The following is a 20446-nucleotide window of genomic DNA, read 5'->3' as shown; positions in this document are numbered from 1 at the left end:
AGGCTGGTCTTGAACTCCTGACCTCAGGTGATCTGCCCACCTCGGCTTCCCAAAGTGCTGGGATTACAGGCTTGAGCCACCGCTCCCGGCCAACCTTTTTTTATTCTGTCATTAAACATGCTAGCAGAACGTGTGGAGCCTAAATAATTGGGGTTAGCATTTTTCTGTTTCTCATAGCCTTCACTCATTTCTTCTTTCCTATCCTCTGCATTCCACTTTTTCTTTCCCCATTCACTTTCCCCTTTTCTTTCTGTATCTTTTCCCCATGCATTTACTTGAGTATTTCTGGGGATATCCACAAATATGGTCAGACCTCACTGCTAATATTGAAAGCAAAAGAAATTGATAATATTTATTTGAAACACATTCTGCCAAACAACATCATTTTGATGGATAGTCTAGTTTGTTTCATCGATAGAATTCCAGTTACAGAATTGGACATTTTGATTCTGAAAACATTATTCACATATTTATTACATAATTCATCATACAGTTACTGTCTCCTATGAGCCAGCTTCTACGGTAATCACTAAGAATGCCACCATGAATCAGATTTGAACCTTGCCAATGGAGAACTTGCTGAGGGACTCATGTCTTGGGCTCAGTCCTAGCCTTACCAGACTACTTTCTACCTATTGAATGGGCAGTAACTTTATGTTTCTCTCAATGAAATGGCATCTTTTCCATTTTCCCTCAAGATTCTATTTTAGTACATTTTTCCAGCCTTGCGTAGCAATCTGTACTAATACTAGTAAATTTTTGCTTATAATATTTAATCAGCACCTCACTGTTTTAGGTTTCAATCAATATGTATTTATTGAATGTTTTCTATGTGCAGGGCATTTGGCTAATCATATGAGGATGTACATAAATAAAAGCCATGATTCTTAAGTTGAAGGAGCTTATAAAATCTGCAGAAGTGTCAGTTGCATGCAGAAACAATGCCCCGATTTAATGGCAAGAGGGAAAGCATTGGGCTTTCCCAATGGAAAAGGTCCAGTTGGGGAGCCCCACACAGCATGAAGGATGTGGGGCATTTAGGATGGACAAACATTTTTAAAAGGGAAAGAAGAACTTTCTAGGTGTAGTAAATGTAAACAGCAGTGCCAAAGACTTTGTCAGGCACAGTAGGGTGGTTCATCACATCTGAGTGTTAGCATAGCCGGATGGGGGATTAAGCTGGAACTGCTAGTTGCAGCTGGGATGCAGAGACTTTGTGAGCCAAGCTAGTGGTTTGACTTTCTGGGAGACAGTGGGGCAGTACTGTGCGGGGCAGGGCAGTGTGGGGAAGCAGGGGTGGTCTGATCAAAATAATGTGTCGGACCCCGTCTCTACTAAAAATACAAAAAATTAGCTGGGCATGGTGGCGGGCGCCTGTAGTCCCAGCTACCCGGAAGGCTGAGGCAGGAGAATGGCGTGAACCCGGGAGGCGGAGCTTGCAGTGAGTCGAGATCGTGCCACTGCACTCCAGCCTGGGCAACAGAGCAAGACTCTGTTTAAAAAAAAAAAAAAAAAAAAAAAAAGATGTGTCGGGAAGGTGACTCTGATAGTGGAAGAAACTGGGAAGAGCTGATTCAGAAAGCTAAAGTTTAGATCACTTGAAGATAGAGTGTCTACAGGACATCTAAGTTAACTTGAGAAAGCTAGTAAATGCCTCGGTAGGGCGCAGGAGGAAGATCCTGCAGGCCTGGCTTCCACCTCTTGTTTGCTGGCATGCGCTTGTTTACTGCCCATGGCATACCTGTCTGGTTACCTTTTCTGTGTCTAGCGTGACTTCTCTTTACTTTTATGGCCCTTGAACCCTGGCGAGGTCCCTCGTGAACACCATGGCCAAATAAACGTTATTGCCTGATAACAGTGCTTCATTTCCATTTCATCCACTTCTTGGAGCTTGTAATTTTTAAACTGTGGGTAGCGATATTTAAAATTTCCTAAAGAAATAGTAATACAATTAAAGATTGATTTCTTGGTGGTACATTTAGTGGAGTTGCTCTTCCTTAATCTCATTCCGCCATATTATTACTTTGTTCATAAATTTTTTAACACTCGGATCACTCCAAATTGACATTTTATATGCACATAAATATGGCTTCACATAAATAATTTAGTTTCTGAAAGCCACACACTAGCTTTGCAAAGTATGAGGTTGAAACATAATATTTGTTTTTTGCATTAACAGGTCCCAGAGGTCCACAAGGTTTATTAAAATGAATGTTTTATTTTCTTCTATCTGATTGTGCAGATATTCTGAGAGGAATTTAGGAACTGTCTCTGCCTTATAGCCAACCTATGGCAAACATCTCTTATGATGGCTGTTTCTTAAGAAAAAATACAATATTTTATGTATCTGATTAATAACCAAGTTGAACTTTTCCTATTTCTTTGGCCTTCTGATCTGCAATGCCATCATTTAAAATAATAAAAGCCAATCTTCAGAGGCAGACTGTTCACAACTCAAAGAAATCAGCATCTCAGGGCTTTCCACAGTTCTGCACTTGCTATGCTAAGAGGTGAGATAAGCTGCATCATACTTATGGCAGCCAAATCCCCACACGCAATTTTGTGTATCTCAACCTTAGAAGCTTGTGATATTTCCTATGAAACTTAGACTAATGGGAGAATTTGTCTTCAGGTTGATTTTCTGTCCTGGATCACAAGGCACAATGTAGAGTTGCAGTCAGTGACCAATAAAAGGGAAAGTTGTCCAGGACTGAGAAATGACAGGAATAATCACATCTCTACACAGAAAATCAAATGAGTCTTATCAAAGTGGTGGGCAACAGTGGCTTGCAGGGAAGGTATCTTCAGCTTCAAAAATGTGCTTCAAACAAAATTGGATTTTAAAAAAAGGCACATGAGCTTTTGTGCTCTTATATCCCAATGCTGCCTGCTTTTAAACGGTGAGGAAGTGATTTCTTTATATCCTTTAGTTTACATCTTTACATTTTCTTAATATATTGTATTGGGGAAGTCCTTGGCAAGTGACAAAAACATTAGTGAGCATCCTGGGTTGCGGGGGTGGGGTGGGCTAAACTGTCTTCGGGCAGTGGACAAACTTGGCTGCATTTAGAAAATATTTTCACTATGCTCCCTTGAGCAATCGGAGGAAAAGTTGGCTAAGAAACAAAGTCACTGATTTCCACTATAAAAATTTTCTTTTCATTGTCTTCCCATGTAGTTTGAATATCTAAAGCTCCTAAAGATTTCTACTGTTTATAGTGTTATGTCTGCTCTACTTGACAAAAAAACTAATTAGAAAAGAGGACAGAACTTTCATCTTTTAAAAGTCATGTTTTATGAAATTTATTCTATGGAAACTTTGGGTCAGCTGAGTTCACCAGAGATAAGAAACACTGCATTGCATAGGCAACTCCAGGCCATCTGTTTTTCTACTTCTCCTATTAATAATTTCCGTCCCTTTCTTTAAGCAAAAAGTAATTTCCCCAAGGGTATTTAAAGGCACTAGGCACTAAAGCATGGGATGTTTTGAAAGTGTATTTTTTAAATTGCAGAATTAACATCATCAGGTTTTTTTTTTCCTTTGGCTTTCATTTTGCAGAAATATTTCCCACATTTTGTATAAGCCTGCACTATAACAACCTGGAAAATGCCTTCATCCCCAAGGAATGATTCATTCGCCTTTGCCCTTTATGGCTAGAGTTTATAATAGTCAATACCTTGACCAAAAGAAGAAGAATGCATTGCTTTATTATCACAGGAATCTTGTCACTAATTAACTGTTTATTGTGGCTATAGGTGTAGGTAAATAATTATAAACCACATACAAATGAACTTTCTATATTTAATTGCTTCTTCTTTGGTCATTTGTCTTTAAGCTAAAAAGACAAAGTCTCTACCCTATTTCCTTTAGAATTATGTCAATGAGAAAAGACAGTATAGAAGAAAATGTCAGGTATTAATAAATGGAGAGTAGTAATGTAATCCATTAGTGTTAATATCTCTATTATTTCAAAAATCCATTAGTTATGCAGGTAAGTAGAAAACTGTAGGATTCAGGCCAAGTTCCTAATTTGCAACTACTACTCTTCATGAGTAATAATGTCTTAAGCCTAAGAAGCAGAATTTCATCTGCTTAAAATAAATGGGTCATGATGAAGAATGTCAGGTGTAATGTTCCACTATTTAGGTTGAAATTTTGGGTTTTACCCTTTGTATTATATCTTTTAGTGAAAGGCTTTTTTTTTTTTTTGTAACCATTATTCAGTGCTGAATTCTAAAATATTCAAATACCAAAAATAGACCTGAACAGTAGAGGAGAAAAATAAAATAATATTGTAATTTTCCTTTAGAGCCCTTCATCAGTGGTTAATTACAGAGCACTCTCTGGCCAGACCATTAAAATTAATCTGTTCACTTTCTGCCTACACTTTTACTTCTTTACTGAAATATGTATTTATATTCTTGATTGTAATAGTACTTGCATAATTATAATAAATAATTAGCAAGTGCTAAAAGCCAGCTGTTAACCAGAGAAATAGTATGACATATATATTCTTCTTGATCCTGCTTTTTTTAGAGCAAGAATGAGTCTTCTCCTAGTACTCAAATCTTGTTAATGCACACCAGAATGTAAATCTAGTGTGCACCTCCAGAAATACATACACCTTTAAGATATTACTAACACCATGAAAAATAGAGTGTTAGTATTTTGAAGTGTTGTGTTATTATAAGGAATTTAGGGTCCAAAACGTGCTTTTTAGTATGGGCAGAACAATATTACAGAAATGTTTATGTGTTTGGTTTGCTCTAAGATTTTGTATCTTGTGATGTGATCTAGAATCTAAAAATATTAACTCCTATGTTATGTTAGATCGTATAGCATTACAAAAAGTTTTAGTTCTTGTAAAGTAGGTGTGTTCAACCCAGTAAGATATCTTAAAGATTTTTATTCAAATTTCCCTTATAAACAATGACTAATCACCATGGAATCTTAATATAAACTGTAACAAAATTATTTTTTATTATGGTTTATTAAATACACCTGCATCTGTAATATTCTAGAAAGTATTATGGAAAATTTTTACCTTTAATCTCTACGATATTAAATGCCAGGTGTCATTTAGATACATAATCCAGTATGTATGCAAAATGTTTCAGAATGCTTTCAGAGCTGCTGGGTGCAAACAATGCAAATTAAAATGGTGCAAACTATACAAAAATAAGGAGGATTCAAGCCTAAAAAGTAAAAAAAGCAATCCACAAGGTGGGGTTGAATAAGCCACAGTTTCCTGGAGGTAATACATTCTGAACTATACATTGGAGGGGGATCCATGAGTGGGCAAGCAGAAGGAGAGGAGCATTCCAGTGAGGGGCAGTTTAGCCTAGCCTGAAAGCCTGTCACCAACCAGAACTAGAATGGAAAATACCAGTGTTTTTCTATACTATTAGCTATTGGAACTGGTCTTTTGGTTTTTGTTTAAATCTTTTTTTCAGATGAGATGGGTAATGTGCAGACGTCATAAGAAGGTTCGAGTGTGGCACATCTCACACTTGTGCGTGAACACACAATCATCATGCTCATGAACTACAAAAGGATTGGACATTGTCTTTTTGATTATTAATATTGTTAAATAATTGTATTATTTGTATAGCATGTTAGCATCTACAAGGCACTTTTGATTTAATTTGACTCAATTAAATAGGCCACAGTGACCTTGTCTATTTTCTTTTAGATCCAAGGTCTAAGGAAGGATGAATCAATTGAATTTGGGTGTCTATTTTATACTAAAGTTTTCAATGTTTTGGATCTTTAATCAGTTATTGATTCTTTCTTGATATGACCAGTTGTAAGAATGGAAGGGAGTTAGATTTTTATTTTTAATATTTGTGTCTCAATATATGCACTTATGTGTCACTTCCTTGTATTGCCTTTTTCATTAAAATTTTATCTTACTTGTTTATAGAAGAAGTTACAAAGTACAGTGCAGGCCAGGTGCAGTGGCTCATGCCTGTAATCCCAGCACTTTGAGCGGCTGAGGCGGGTGGATCACTTGAGGTCAGGAATTTGAGACCAGCCTGGCCAATATGGCGAAATCCTGTCTCTACTAGAAATACAAAAATTAACTGGGCGTGGTGTCATTGGACTGTAATCCCAACTACTCAGGAGGCTGAGGCGTGAGAATTGCTTGAACCCGAGAGGTGGAGGTTGCAGTGAGCCGAGATTGCACCACTGCACTCCAGGCTGGGTGACAGAGTGAGACTCTGAAAAAAAAAAGAAAGAAAGTACAGTGCAAAGGAAAAAGAAAATGAATTGTAACTTCCATCCAGAGATACTCATTCCTCCATCGGTTTTCTCCTGTGACAGCAACAAGGAGTGAGGATCTTCATAATGCTCTACAAAGAGGTGGAACTCGCTCTTGGCATCAATAGTGAATACACCAAGAGGACTTTGATTCGTCTACATCCCAACATAAAGGTATTCAGGTTCATCTTGATAACCAATGTTTCTTTATTATTCTATAGGATTTTTTCAGGTATGTTTTGTTCTGGGCAGTAATAATCTATAGAATGCCCAAATGTATATTTGATCAAATAGCATTGTGTCCTCAGAAATAAAGCAAAATACTGTACTTTCTTATCTTCCCTACACTGATGGGGGTAAGCAGATCTCACATTTCTGCTTCTCTGACTCTGATAATTGAAAGTGAGAGTTTAGACAAGAACATGTTTCCTGCAGTTGTTTTGATATTCATGAGCTCTATCAAGTTCTCACACTTCTCATTAAGATTATCCTGGAACCTCTTAGATGTGATGATCTCCCTGTGACATCCCCTGATCACTGATAGCAGCAAAGAGATCTCCTCTAGGATTTAAAATGCCTTAAAAAATCAATGGCACCTAGTATAAAATACTAATAAAGTAAATAAACATGAAAAGCAATTTGAAAAAGTTCTTTGATATTTTGCCAAATATCTAAAACCTATCAATAAATATAACCCAGTCATTGAGGTACATCAAGACATAATGAATTAACAAACCTCCAGCAGGCTTAAAATATGCAACAATTGTATGTTTCACTTGGTTAGAAAAAATGAAAGTGTTTTCTCCCAAAGAATGATTTATTAGGTTGCATAATTTATATATATTATTTATTCATTCACCAAATTTCTATAAAGTACCCACTAAAGATGTAATTTTGCAACACCAACAACTGTGAGGGAAGAGCTGTTAAAGGAGCAGAGATTTGTATGTTACTGAAGTTAAACTGGTATAAATACAAATTAGAATGTTACAACTTTAAGATGTTACATTTAACTGCAAAGAAAATAGCAATCAAATATACAGCTATTTAACAAAAAGAAATGAGAAAGGAATTTAAACATGTCACTACAAAAAATCAACCAAACAAAACAAGACAGTAATGCAGGAAATGAGAGACAAAAAAGCTATAAGACATGTAGTAGAAAATAGTAGCAAAATTACAGAAGTATCTTACAAATAATTACTTTAAATGTAAATGTATTGACCCCTCTAATCAAAAAACAGAGATTGGTAGACTGGATTTTAAGAAAACATGATCCAACTATATGGTATCTACAAGAGACTCACTCTAGCTGCAAAGACACAAATAGGTTGAAAATGAAAGGATGGAAAGGGTATTTCACACAAACAGTAACCAAAAAAGAGCAAGAGTGGCTAAACTAGTATCAGACAAAATAGACTTTAAATCAAAACATGCTTAAAAGAGACAAAGAAGGACATTATATATTAATAAAAGGTTCAATACAGCAAGATATAAAAATTATACATATTTATGTACCTAATAACAGATAATGGAAATACATGATTGAAAGGAGAAAAAGACAGTCTATGGTAATAGTTGGAGACTTCAACATCTCACTCTCAGTAATGGTTAGAGCAACCAGATAGAAGATAAGTAAGAAAACAGAGGACTTGAACGTACAGTAAACCAACTGGATCCAATGGGCATACAGAACATTCTACCCAACAACAGCAGGATACACATTCTTCCCAAGTGCACTTGGGGCATTTTCCAGGACCATCTGTTAGGCCACAAAGTAAGTCCTAATAGATTTTAAAAGGTAGATATACAAACATCTGTCTGACCACAAGATAATGTTAGAAATTAATAGCAGAAGGACAACTAGAAAGTTCACAAATTTGTGGAAATTAAATAACACACTGTTAAACAAGCAATGATCAAACAAAAATTCACAAGGGAAAGAGAAAATACTTAGAGACAAATGAAAATGAAACAACATACCAAAATTATGGGACACAGAGAAAGCAGTGCAAAGGGGGAAATTTACAGCTATACTTGCAAGAAGAAGAAAGATCTCAAAATAACAACCTAACTTTACAGTTTGAGGAACTAGAAAAAGAAGAACAAACTCAAGCTAAAACTACCAGAAGGAAGGAAATAAAGATTGGAGCAGTGAGAAATAAAACCAGAGGATAGAAAAATAATACAGAAAATCAATGAAACCAAGTTGGTTTTTTGAAAAGATAAAATCAACAAACCTTTAGCTTGGTGGGCTAAGAAAAAAAAAGACTCAAGTTACTAAAATCAGAAATGAAAGTAGAGACATTACTACCAATTCTACAGAAATAAAAATGATTCTAAGATACTACTGTAAGCAATTCGATAACCTAGAGGAAATGTACAAGTTCCTAGAAATAAGAAACCTACCAAGACTAAATCATGAAGAAATAGAAAACCTAAATAGACCTTTAACTGGTAAGGAGATTGATCAGTAATTAAAAATCTCCCCCAGATGAAAAGCCAGGGACCTGGTGATTTCTACCAAACATTTAATGAGGAATTACCGCCAATCTTTCTCAATCTTTTTCAAAAATTGAGGAGAAGAGAAGACTCCCTAACTCATTACCCTGATACCACTGAATTGTACACTTAAAAATGGTTAAGATGGTAAATTTTATGTTATGTTTACTTTACTACAATTTTTTTAAAAAGTGTTATTAAGAAAACAGTAAGGCCAGGTATGGTGGCTCACGCGTGTAGTCCCAGCGCTTTGGGAAGCTGAAGTGGGAGGGTGGCTGGAAGCCAGGAGTTCAAAACCAGCATTAGCAACATAGCAAGACACCCATATCTACAAAAAAACAAAAAGATTAGCCAGGCATGATGGTACACGCCTATAGTCCCAGCTACTCAGGAGGCTGAGGCAGAAGGATCGTTTGAGCTCAGGAGTTCAAGGCTGCAGTGAGCTATGATCATGCGTCTACACTCCAGCCTCAGTGAGAGTGAGTCTCTGAGAAAGAAAGGAAGGAAGGAAGGAAGGAGGGAAGGAAGGAAAAGAGGAAAGTAGTTGCCAAAGCTTTTGTAATCTTTTTACCTAAAGGTAAATGAAAATAAGATAGGTCAGACTGGGATAATTTTGAAAGCAAGAGGTTACTAACTTCTCAAGGTACCTTTTAAATAAAGAGCTGCCAAAATATCTATATGCCTATATTCGTATGCTTAATATTTCAATTCAATGACTGATAAAATATCAGTATAATTCATTACACATTTTTCCAGAGATAAATAGTAGTTAAATATTTTTAGCTTTTTTTTTTAGTACCAGATTTAACATAATCCTTACAGGGGGAAGGCAACCAGCTTTCAAATTGAGCTGACTGTTTTCTAATGTATTGCCAGACCTCAAGCTAAATGGCGGCTGCCCCAAAATATAGTATATGGGCGTGGGAGCTTGAAGAGTAAATAGGAGTCTTTTTTTTTTCTTTTTCTTTTTGCTAAATGCTGAGAATAAAATTATTTTCTTTGGTGTATACGTTGTACAGTTTGGTATTTGAATTATAGAAAATGCTTTTCAGGGAGAACACAGACCTATTTCATTATGACAGGAAGGACATTTCAAAAGCATATTATCAGTGGGGATTATTCCCTCTCAAGGTGATGAGACACCCGGATCATGTGTCATCCACCGTCTATTTGTGGGCTCACCATGAGAAGCTTGTCATCATTGACCAATCGGTGGCCTTTGTGGGAGGGATTGACCTGGCCTATGGAAGGTGGGACGACAATGAGCACAGACTCACAGACGTGGGCAGTGTGAAGCGGGTCACTTCAGGACCATCTCTGGGTTCCCTCCCAGTAAGTATATTTAACCTTTATGGAAATGTATAACACGAACATAATTTGTATAAGTTTGTATTAGTAGCATGACTGATTGATTCATTGAATAAGAGATGGTGTCTCCTTGGAGGGGAAAAGAACATTAAGTCAATCATGAGACAGTCCTGGTTTCAAACACCAGCCTCCCCACCTAGCTAGCTGTAACTTAGCATTGCTGAGTCCGTTCTTCTCTTGTAAGAAAAGAAAACAGATTCAGTGGAATTTTGGCCGTCTCATATTCAGCTTTGTTTTCCATTTAAATTAAGATTTATTTTTTATTCAGAAATAAGATTCATAAACAAAAATATGTGGCAGTTGAGATTTAGGTAGTAAAAAGCCTTAAGTATCTGCCACAGTTTTTGGAAAGTTCCTACTTAAAGATATACAAAAACAGGATAGGTCAGTCTGGGGTCATTTAGAGGGAATTTGAGCCAGAAGTGAATAACTTCCCAAAGTGCCTTTTAAATAGAGCTGCCAAAATATCTGTATGTGTATATCAATCTGCTTGCTATTTCAACTAAATGGCTGCCAGAATATGAATACACTTATTAAAAAAAGTGTATATCAATCTGCTTGCTATTTCAACTAAATGGCTGCCAGAATATGAATACACTTATTAAAAAATTTGATGGGCTTCATCTTATTTACTGCTGGAAAATAGTGCAAAACTTATGCAAAAATAGCAATTTAGTGCATAAGGAACAGGGAAAATGATTGACAGAGGAAGCCTTGCTTACTTAATGTTTATTAGAGGAACAAGTTCAGGAGCTCAACACTGAATGTAACCCATGTAATTGTATTTGAGATTAAAAGTTTAATTGGAGTGAAATTTCAAGAATTTGGCCTACTGAAAAAAGACCATAGCAGAACTCCTCATATTCCTTTGGTAGTTTTTAAACAGTTCACAAGAATCCACCACTACCCTGTGGCTGACCTCAGACATTATTGCATGTCTGTTATAGAACCTCCATCATTTGTAAACTTTATACTTCAGCTCTACTTGAATTAAAGAACCACATTGCAGCATGTCTTATGCAGTGTCTTTTTTTAAAAAAAAAAATTTTCTCAGCCTGCCGCAATGGAGTCTATGGAATCCTTAAGACTCAAAGATAAAAATGAGCCTGATCAAAACCTACCCATCCAGAAGAGTATTGATGATGTGGATTCAAAACTGAAAGGAATAGGAAAGCCAAGAAAGTTCTCCAAATTTAGTCTCTACAAGCAGCTCCACAGGCACCACCTGCACAACGCAGATAGCATCAGCAGCATTGACAGCACCTCCAGTAAGTCATGGCCTTGACTAGAATTTATCTTAACTACCCACTGTTCTTCCATAGCCAGACACTACATACCTGTTTTTAAAATCTGTCTTTCTGTAATGGAGTAGAATGAGCAATGTTGAGAGGTCGCTATATCATTCTATTCAACCTCATGCCATTTAGTGGCTTTGTTTGCCTCATTTTAGAACAGATTTATTGTTTTATCCACACAAAAGTCATAACGACCACGATTACCACTTCTAATGGTAGCAGAATGACAAAGGGTTTCTAAAATATGCCAAGCCATAAAAGAAAAAGGTATTAGATGTACTTTATAAACTTTTCTTAGAAGAAATTACATTTATCTTCCTATCCAGAAATATATCAAGCTTATTTCGTCAAACATCAGACTTTCTACATCTTGTAAATTTACTATTCCTTTGAAATCCATCTTAAAGCCCTACAATTTTCTGTTGCACAGAATCTTAAGACTGATGTTATAGCCCTGCCTGGTTTTAAAAATGATCAGCTTTGCTTTCCAGTTTAGAAAATTTGATATTTGTATTTTTTTGTAAAAAAATTCTTAATTTCTCTAGGTTATTTTAATCACTATAGAAGTCATCACAATTTAATCCATGGTTTAAAACCCCACTTCAAACTCTTTCACCCGTCCAGTGAGTCTGAGCAAGGACTCACTAGACCTCATGCTGGTAAGTGATTTGTGAAGTGGCAGAACTCCCTTAGGCTTGAGCTTTGGTTGTGTTGTCTGCTGCATGGGCATAGTGAATGTGTTTCCAGATTGGCTTTCTGTTTGCAATTTTTATGCTACGTATATTATTGAGAGCCTGCTCTGTGCAAAGCATTCTGTAGTATCCAAGATCCCTACTCCCTAAGAACTTATAGCAGCAAAGACAAAACAGACCTAATAAGAGAAAATGCATGGCACATGCAATTCAATAGTGTCGTGGAAGTTCTATGGAAGGAGGGAGGAATTCCTCTCTGATGATGCAGAAAGACTTTTTGAGGAGGGGACATTTGGGTTAGGTCTGGAAGTAATTTAATTGGGGTAGGTGATAGGAAGTCATTGCAAGTGAGGGAGGTGAGTTGAGCAAAGGTGCTGGAATGGGAAAGCACCAACTGCTTTCAAATTGTGTAAAATGCATTATTTAGCTAAGATGCAGTTTTTGATATAAGACTAAGAAGATATATGACATTCACATTTGGGAGTTGGAATTTTATTTGGTTAAAAATCTTTTTTTTTTTTTTTTTTTTTTGAGATAGAGTCTTGCTCTGTCACCCAGGCTGCAGTGCAGTAGGGCCATCTTGGCTCACTGCAACCTCCGCCTCCCAGGTTTTAGCGATTCTCCTGCCTCAGCTCAGCCTCCTGAGTAGCTGAGATTACAGGCGTGCATGACTATGCCTGGCTAATTTTTGTACTTTTAGTAGAAATGGGGTTTTGCCATGTTGGCCAGGCTTGTGTTGAACCCCTGACCTCAAGCGATCCGTCTGCCTTGGCCTCCGAAAGTGCTGGGATTACAGGTGTGAGCCACCGCTCCTGGCCAGTTAAAAATCTTGAAGGCCTTTGGGTGGATGTGTCATGCTGTGTGAATTTTCAGAAATTGCAATCTGATAGCCTTTGGTAAGAAGATACTCCAGATACTCGAGGAATTAATGAATGACTAATAAGTTTAACTTGTGGTGGGAATAAAGAAGGATTTGGCCACTGGTCAGATATGGGGATAAGTAATCATCATAATAAATGACACTAGTAAGATCATAAGCTAACATTTATTTTGCACAGACTCTATCCATCACTGCCCTGAGTAGTTGCAGTGCTTGGTAGTGATATTGTCATCTCCTTTTTACAGACGAAGAAACTCAGGGTTAGAGATGATACATGACCTGCCCAATGGAGTTCCAATTTATCATCCTCCCAGTACCCATGATTAAGACCTGTGATTTAGCAGAAATAAAGATTACTATGTTATGCTTTTTTGGCTAGAACCTAAGGCCAGGGCTCTCATGTACTGTTTAGCAGATGAGAGTTACAGTCTAGCGCACATGCCTGAATGTGAATCACCTGTGGCTTGCAGGTGCTAATGAACCTGAAAAATTATGCTAGACTTTGGGTAATGATTCCCAGCATTCTTTCATCTAGGGCAGGGGTGTCCAATCTTTTGGCTTCCGTGGACCACATTGGAAGAAGAATTGTCTTGGGCCACACATAAAATATACTAACACTAATGATAGCTGATGAGCTAAAAAAAAGTTGCAAAAAAAAATTACAATGTTTAAGAAAGTTTGTGAATTCGTGTTGGGCCACATTCAAAGCCATCCCGGGCCGCATGTGGCCCACAGGCTGTGGGTTGGAGAAGCTTGGTCCAGCTACCCTGCATTTTAAAAAATGCAATAATCAACTACACACAATGAACTAAAACTTCAGTGTAACTGTTAAATAAATTTGTGTTTATAAATCATAACAGCATCGATATATATTTAAGAAAGGAGAAGAGGCCAGGTGCAGTGACTCACACCTGTAATCCCAGCAATTTGGGAGGCCGAGGCAGGAGGATTGCTTGAGCCCAGGAATTCAAGACCATCTTCGGCAATGCAGTGAAACCCCCTCTCTACAAAAATTAGCTGAGTGTGGTGGCATGCATCTGTTGTCCCAGCTTTTCTGGCAGCTGAGGTGGGAGAATTGCTGGAGCCTGGAAGGCAGAGGTTGCAGTGAGCTGAGATCATGCCACCGCAGTCCAGCCTGGGTGACAGAGGGAGACCCTCTCTCACACACACAAAAACAATTTTTAAATTTTTGAAAAATAAAAATGGAGAAGAACAAATATGGGGAGACATATATTTATTTAGCATACACCTAGTACTGGGTGTATGTATGGATTCAGGGACAACTCCCATTAATTCCTGTGCATGACAAAGCTTCAAAGTCCTGGGAAGTAGGAGGCCTCTGGGAAATCCAGGAAGCCAGGTCAAGAGTGCATGCAGTGGCCGATATTAGAGGTAAAGGGTTGGAAACAGCTCCAGGTAGTGCCTTATCGTTTCAATGTGTAACTTTGCTGCTTTATTACTGAAGTTAAAAATGAAGTGGAGGAAAGGAGGTTGCCAACCCATGAAGATTATGGATCTGAATTATGACTGATAGTGTTGCTGGCAATAGGATTGACAGCAAGTGGAAAAGATGTGAGTGAGGTGCTGAGTCCAGTAAGTAACTCACGCCTACCCCAGGTTGAGAGAGGTGATATCCACAGTGGTGATCTGAGACACTGATCATACATGTGTATGGTTTTCTGTTGCTGATGAAAAGTACCCTTGACATCTGTTTACAACCCCTCACTGATAAACTGAATATATGTCTAGTGTAGCATTGTTGAGAGACAGAGAGAGAGATAGAGAGAGAGAACAACCTAAATGTCAAAGAGTAGGGAAATGGTGAAGAACATAATGAATGGTAACAAATGGTTCATCTCTTTTATGGAATTGGGCAATGATTACAACTGTAGTTGGGGATACAAAAATAAACATAGAAGATTTATTTATTTAATTAAATAAGTGTTTATTGAGTTTCTGTTATATGCCAATCACTATTCTGGGTGCTAGAGATGTGGTGAATAAAACAGATGAAGTGCAATTAACTAGTTGGAGGGTAAGGATGGGAACTGTGTATACAAATAGAGAGTCAAACACATTTCAGGTGGTGATAATTATCACGGAGAATAGTTGAGCATGATCCGGGAGGAAGAGCATAGGAGAAGAGTTACTATTTTGTAAAGGCTCATTGGAGAATACATCTCTCATGAGGTTAGTTTTCAGCTGACATCGAAAGGAAGAGAAGAATGAGGATAAGAAACTGTCTGAGAGAGGGTGTCTCTGACAGAAGGAATAGCAAGTATGAAAGGCCATGAGGCAGAGGGGATGGGTGCGTTCCAGGAATACGGCTGTAGTGAAGTGGGCTAGGAGAGGATGGTAAGAACAAAATCAGAGAGGTGGGCTGGGGTGGGTTATGTGAGGTCTTGCAGACCACTGTAAGATTTTGACCCTAAGTGAGATAGGAAGTCATCCGGATGGTCTTGAGCGAAGGGTAGGCGAGGGCTGACTTACATTTTCCAAGGATCATTCTTCAGAGCAGACCAGGGTGGCAAATGGTGACTCTGCAGGTTGTGAATATATTTTGAGGGTCGAGCTGACAGCATTTGCCGATGAACTAGATACAAGATGTGAGAGATGGAGAGGACTCCAAATCTTTGGCCCCACTGGAAAGATGGAATTTCCATGAACTGAAATGAGGTGGCTATGGGAAGAGCAAGGAAAATTTGAGGACAATTGCTACTGTATCAAAATATGTTCGTGAGGGCAGCTGACAAAGGACATTCAATGATGCTATCTTTGTTAGGAAGATGGAGCGTGAGGTGATTTATTTTTTTCCCACATTGTTGGTACTGTTTTCATTTTACTTTTATAGTCAAATATAAATACAAATTTAATTTTTTAAAATGAAAACAGTTTACCTAAAAAGAAAAGCCAAAGGATCATGGGGTCCTTCTAGAGCAGTGCTTTCCAAAGTCGATTCCTTGGATCCTGGAGTTTTTAAAAGGCTTTGAGGAGAACATTGAAGTAGGTGAACCCCAGGACCCTCCCACAGCTATTGGTACCTCTTCAACCAGAACAATCCCACTTGTATCTGTTTTAATTATTGGAGTTCCTTCTGAACTTGTTTTCAAAAAAGAAAAGTTCTACTAAAAAAATGAAGGAAGTTTAAAGAGCAAGGCTCTAGATTTAAATCATGTAATACCTTAAAAACTCAGGTTGCCTTATAAAACTTGAAACCCAAATTAAGCATGGAGTGACTCTTCATTAGAAATTTAAAACTGAATATGAACTTGAGTTAATGACTTCCTTTTCCTGAGAATGCAAAGAGAGTTAGCCTCTCTGCAATATCAATTTCACTTGACCGCATATGACCATGTTGAATTGGGCTCCTTGTTGAATTAAACCTCCTGGTGTCATACAGAAATCAGTGTGGAGTGAACATCACTATGGGTTTTTATATAGAAAAACTGCACTAAAAACGTGGTTAGGAATCATATCTGAGATATATGTTTTTCAAAATCAGTCATTTTCAAGATTTTTTTTCATTCAGAATTATGTTCTAAGAGGGAGAATTTTGCTTGATACTATTTTTAGAGTGTTGAATTTTATTCCCTTTCTTTCTTTCTTTCTTTCTTTCTTTCTTTCTTTCTTTCTTTCTTTCTTTCTTTATTATACTTTAAGTTCTGGGATACACGTGCAGAACATGCAGGTTTGTTACATAGGTATACACGTGCCACAGTGGTTTGCTGCACCCATCAACCCGTCATCTACATTAAGTGTTTCTCCTAATGCTATTCAGCAACTGTGTGCTGATCTTTTCCTTTTAAGCAATATTAAATAGGTAAGTGAGGGAAAAATTATTTTTGCAATTTAGTTCAGACAGGCTTTTCAAATTTGAATGTCTCGTCACAAGGGATAATATTAAGCTGTTTCTAAACTGTTCTTAGGAATGCAATGGATAGGATGTGTAAGATTCATCTAGTGCTGTTAAATAGCTTGTTATCTAATAGGTGAACATGAGTTTTAAATATTTTACAAACCTAATATTTTAGTAATTCATTGAGGGAAGATACTCCTACTGCAAGAGTCATCATTGATCCACAGACGAAATACAGGTCTACAAACCCTTAACCACGATTCTAAATTCCAAAAAATTTTGAAAACCAAAATATTTTTTAAAATATAACTTGTTCAGTGCCTGTATTGGAACTGGCCTTGAACATATGTAGAAATTCAGTAGGTAGAGACTAAAAAGGTAGAAAAACAGGCATTTTAGGTAGATACTACATCTTAAGACCCAGATATAGGAAATGCAAAAGTATTTATTTTGGCATCTCAGACTGAGTGTAGAATGTGGTAAATACATATAGGTCTCTAATCTCTCATACAAAATCCTTGGAATCAGATTTCAGAAATCAGAAAGTTCTGGATTTTAGAAAAGTAATACAATACCTATACCCTCTACTACATTACACTCCCAGCAGGATCCAGGAAATACCTGGAATGTAGGCAAACCATTTATGTTTGTGCAACACCAAGTGGGATCAATAAAGATAATAAATAACCTCTTGTCAGTTCAGGTCAGGTTTTGCTGACCTGTGAGTTATGAAATGAGCTGTGAAAATCAGCTATGAAAAAACATTTGAATTGTTAGAACTTTTGGAGTTTTGGAATTGTGGTTAAGGGCTGATTTGTGCAGATTGAGCTGGTGGGATATATCTGTAGCAGTTTACGGAGGACTTTGCAAATCAGACTGAGACATTGCGCCTCTTCCATCAAATGTTGGAAAATCCCTAGGGGCAGGGAGCAATTAAGGGTGAGGCTTTATAGCGTTTATAGTAGAGACACAGGGAGTCTGACAAGGTTGTGTCAGTGAGTTCAAGAACGAAGTAAATGGGAGAAACTTTTTCCAAAAGCAGAATCAGCAGATTTTCATCATGATCTGGGAAGCCGTGGGGAGGTGGGTGGAGAAGTCAGTGAAGAATAAAGGAGCCAAAGGTGATTCCGAGGTTTGAGCTTGAGTTACTACACACAGACAGCAGAAATCTCAAGGAAAGACTTGATTTTATGGAATGATGATGATTTTAGTGTTAGACATAATTTTAAAGTTCTGGAGGGAACTAGGTAAACAATGTTAAGTGAGACACTGGAAGTGACCTTAGATTTGGAGTCCAAAACAGAAGCCATCCTTGCAGGTGCACATTTTAGAAATTGTATAGAAAAAGACAGGAGAGGCCGGGTGTGGTGGCTCACGCCTGTAATCCCAGCACTTTGGGAGGCCGAGGCAGGCAGATCACGAGGTCAGGAGTTCGAGATGAGCCTGGCCAACATGGTGAAACCCTGTCTCTACTATCAAATACAAAAATTAGCAGGGCATGGTGGTGTGCGCCTGTAATCCCAGCTACTCGGGAGGCTGAGGCAGGAGAATTGCTTGAACACTTGGCCCTGGGAGGCAGAGGTTGCAGTGAGCCGAGATCGTGCCACTGCACTCCAGTCTCAAAAAAAAAAAAAGAGGAAGAAAAAGAAAACAAAAAGACAGGAGAAAGGGGGAAACCTTGTTAGTGAGGAGGAGCTAGGAAAGAAGAACAAGGATAGGCTGGAGAAATGGTAGAAAAATGGAGACCTGGAAGCCGAGAGATGAGAATAGAAGGAGGAGGATGTGGCACGACCAGAGGACACCAGGCAAGGAACAAGAAGTCCCCCTTCTCATAAACTTTAGTAGCCAGAATCTGAGCCACTGACAGAGGAGGATGCAGAAAATTGGCCTGACAAATCTGTGCCAAAAGACAAGGCAGGTGCAATTATGAAATCATTTGGGAGCCAGATAGCAGCCTAACGAGACCCCCTTGGATCAGCATTGTTGACGCCAGAAGTCCTCTCGACCACACTCATGCAATTCTGAGCTACTGTTTTCACAGGAACTAGTATTTGGCTCTATTGCCTTAATAGTTCATTTGTACTGAGGAGGAACCCTAATTTATGTGGAATAGTTTTAAGGCCATGGCTAAAAACAAAAACAAATTTGAATTATGAGCAGGTTGAATTCAATTAGTACCAAGATAATTTCCTGAGACTAAGAATTTCCTTTATTTTCCTTATCATAACTGGTTGTTAGGTGAAAGATAATTTTTAAATGAGTGTATATGTGTTTATGTAAAGCCTTAGCTTAGAGTTTTGCAGTTGATGAAAGCAAATTGTATATGTGTATTTTATATTTGAAATTTGAAATATTGTTTATCTCATTTTTTATCCTTTTTGTTTCTTTTCTCACCCTCTTTTCTTCTTTTATCAAAGTGCTATGTAAACAATAAAGAGCCTATAGATGAGCAAACAGACCTACCCGTACTTTGGCCTTTCAGTCTCATAAAGCAGGAAAATAAATCACTGGGAGAAGTCAATAGAAGTCTATTTTTAACATGATTTCATTTTGCTAATCTATGGCATTTTAAATCATTTTTCTTCTGTAGAAAACTTTAATAGCCTTTGGAAGGTTAATGATTCAGTTTGAGATAGAATATTAGCATTGTGTGTGGTGATTACATAAAAACATTTGTTCTGCAAATATTTATTGATTGCCTGGGTGCTTGGAGCTACTGGCAGTGAGAAGATTTGGTTCCCACTCCCAAAGAGTTTATAGACTGGTGAGGCATTGATGCGGGCAGGGAGCATCCTGATACAATTGCGTCACAGAGTCAGAGGTGTTGGGGCAGTTGTTAGTGGGATGACAGCAGTGCTAGTGACTGCCTCTTCCTTACGGGGAGATGGGAGGTCTCTCTAGGGCAGGTGATAGCTAATGTGGCTCTCGAAGGATGATTAGGATATCAGGCCAAGAGGGAGAAAGGAGCATTTCAGGTAGAAGTAATAATGTGCCAACTGCATGGAGACATGGCAGTCCACACCTGTTATAATACAGTGAAACACGTGCTTTGCATGGGGCCTGGGGTTGGGTGGGGAAAAACAGGGACTAGAAAGATAGATTGGCACCAGTTTGGGAAGAGTCTTCTATGCACACTAAGCCCTTAGGACTTGAGCTTCCTATAGGCAGTATGTGAACCTTCCAGGGTTTTAAGCAAAGAGTGCATTTTACAAAGACAGTTCTGGGACAGTGTGTTGGTGGCAGGACCAGTGTAGTCCTCTCACTGGCTACTGCAAGCAGTACCATTTATTCATTCAACACATATTTTTGCATTCAGTGTCTATATGTTAAATGCCTCTTTTGTGCCAAGTGCTGCATTTGTGATTTGTAATTCTGCATCTTTTTACTTCATTGTCTTTGTATTTAGCCTTAAGTCAATGGTCTTGGCACAGTTATTTGTGAAATGCTACAGTAGATTGCTGCTTTTGCACCTATATCATAAGCTTTCATCTGTTGTTGCCATATTTTTTATAAATGCCATCTATGATTTGAAGTATATAAATGTTAAAGCGCAACAGATTTTAGCTGTTCTAGGCCAAATTCTTCATTTTA

General features: G+C 37.9%; 1 protein-coding gene and 1 non-coding gene across 4 annotated transcripts in view; one reads left to right on the top strand and one right to left on the bottom strand.

Annotated features, from left to right (window-relative positions):
• PLD1 (phospholipase D1) overlaps nt 1-20446 on the top strand; it is a 209754-nt gene that overhangs the window by 112049 nt on the left and 77259 nt on the right. For 2 of the 3 annotated variants that reach the window (XM_063704354.1, XM_055381467.2), the window contains exons 13-16: nt 6326-6436; nt 9896-10096; nt 11187-11400; nt 11973-12086. In XM_063704354.1, coding sequence (XP_063560424.1) covers nt 6326-6436; nt 9896-10096; nt 11187-11400; nt 11973-12086 — 640 coding nt within the window. The remainder of the gene's footprint in view (nt 1-6325; nt 6437-9895; nt 10097-11186; nt 11401-11972; nt 12087-20446) is intronic. The other variant, XM_055381468.2, reaches the window with a different exon arrangement.
• Nucleotides 5454-5557, bottom strand: LOC115934219 (small nucleolar RNA U13). Its single transcript, XR_004070040.1, has one exon. It is a non-coding gene; the product is annotated as a small nucleolar RNA U13 (small nucleolar RNA).

This window comes from Gorilla gorilla, chromosome 2, assembly GCF_029281585.2.
Source record: "Gorilla gorilla gorilla isolate KB3781 chromosome 2, NHGRI_mGorGor1-v2.1_pri, whole genome shotgun sequence".
NCBI lineage: Eukaryota > Metazoa > Chordata > Mammalia > Primates > Hominidae > Gorilla > Gorilla gorilla.
The sequence above is the reverse complement of the archived record's forward strand: the minus strand, read 5'-3'. Positions and strand labels throughout refer to the sequence as shown.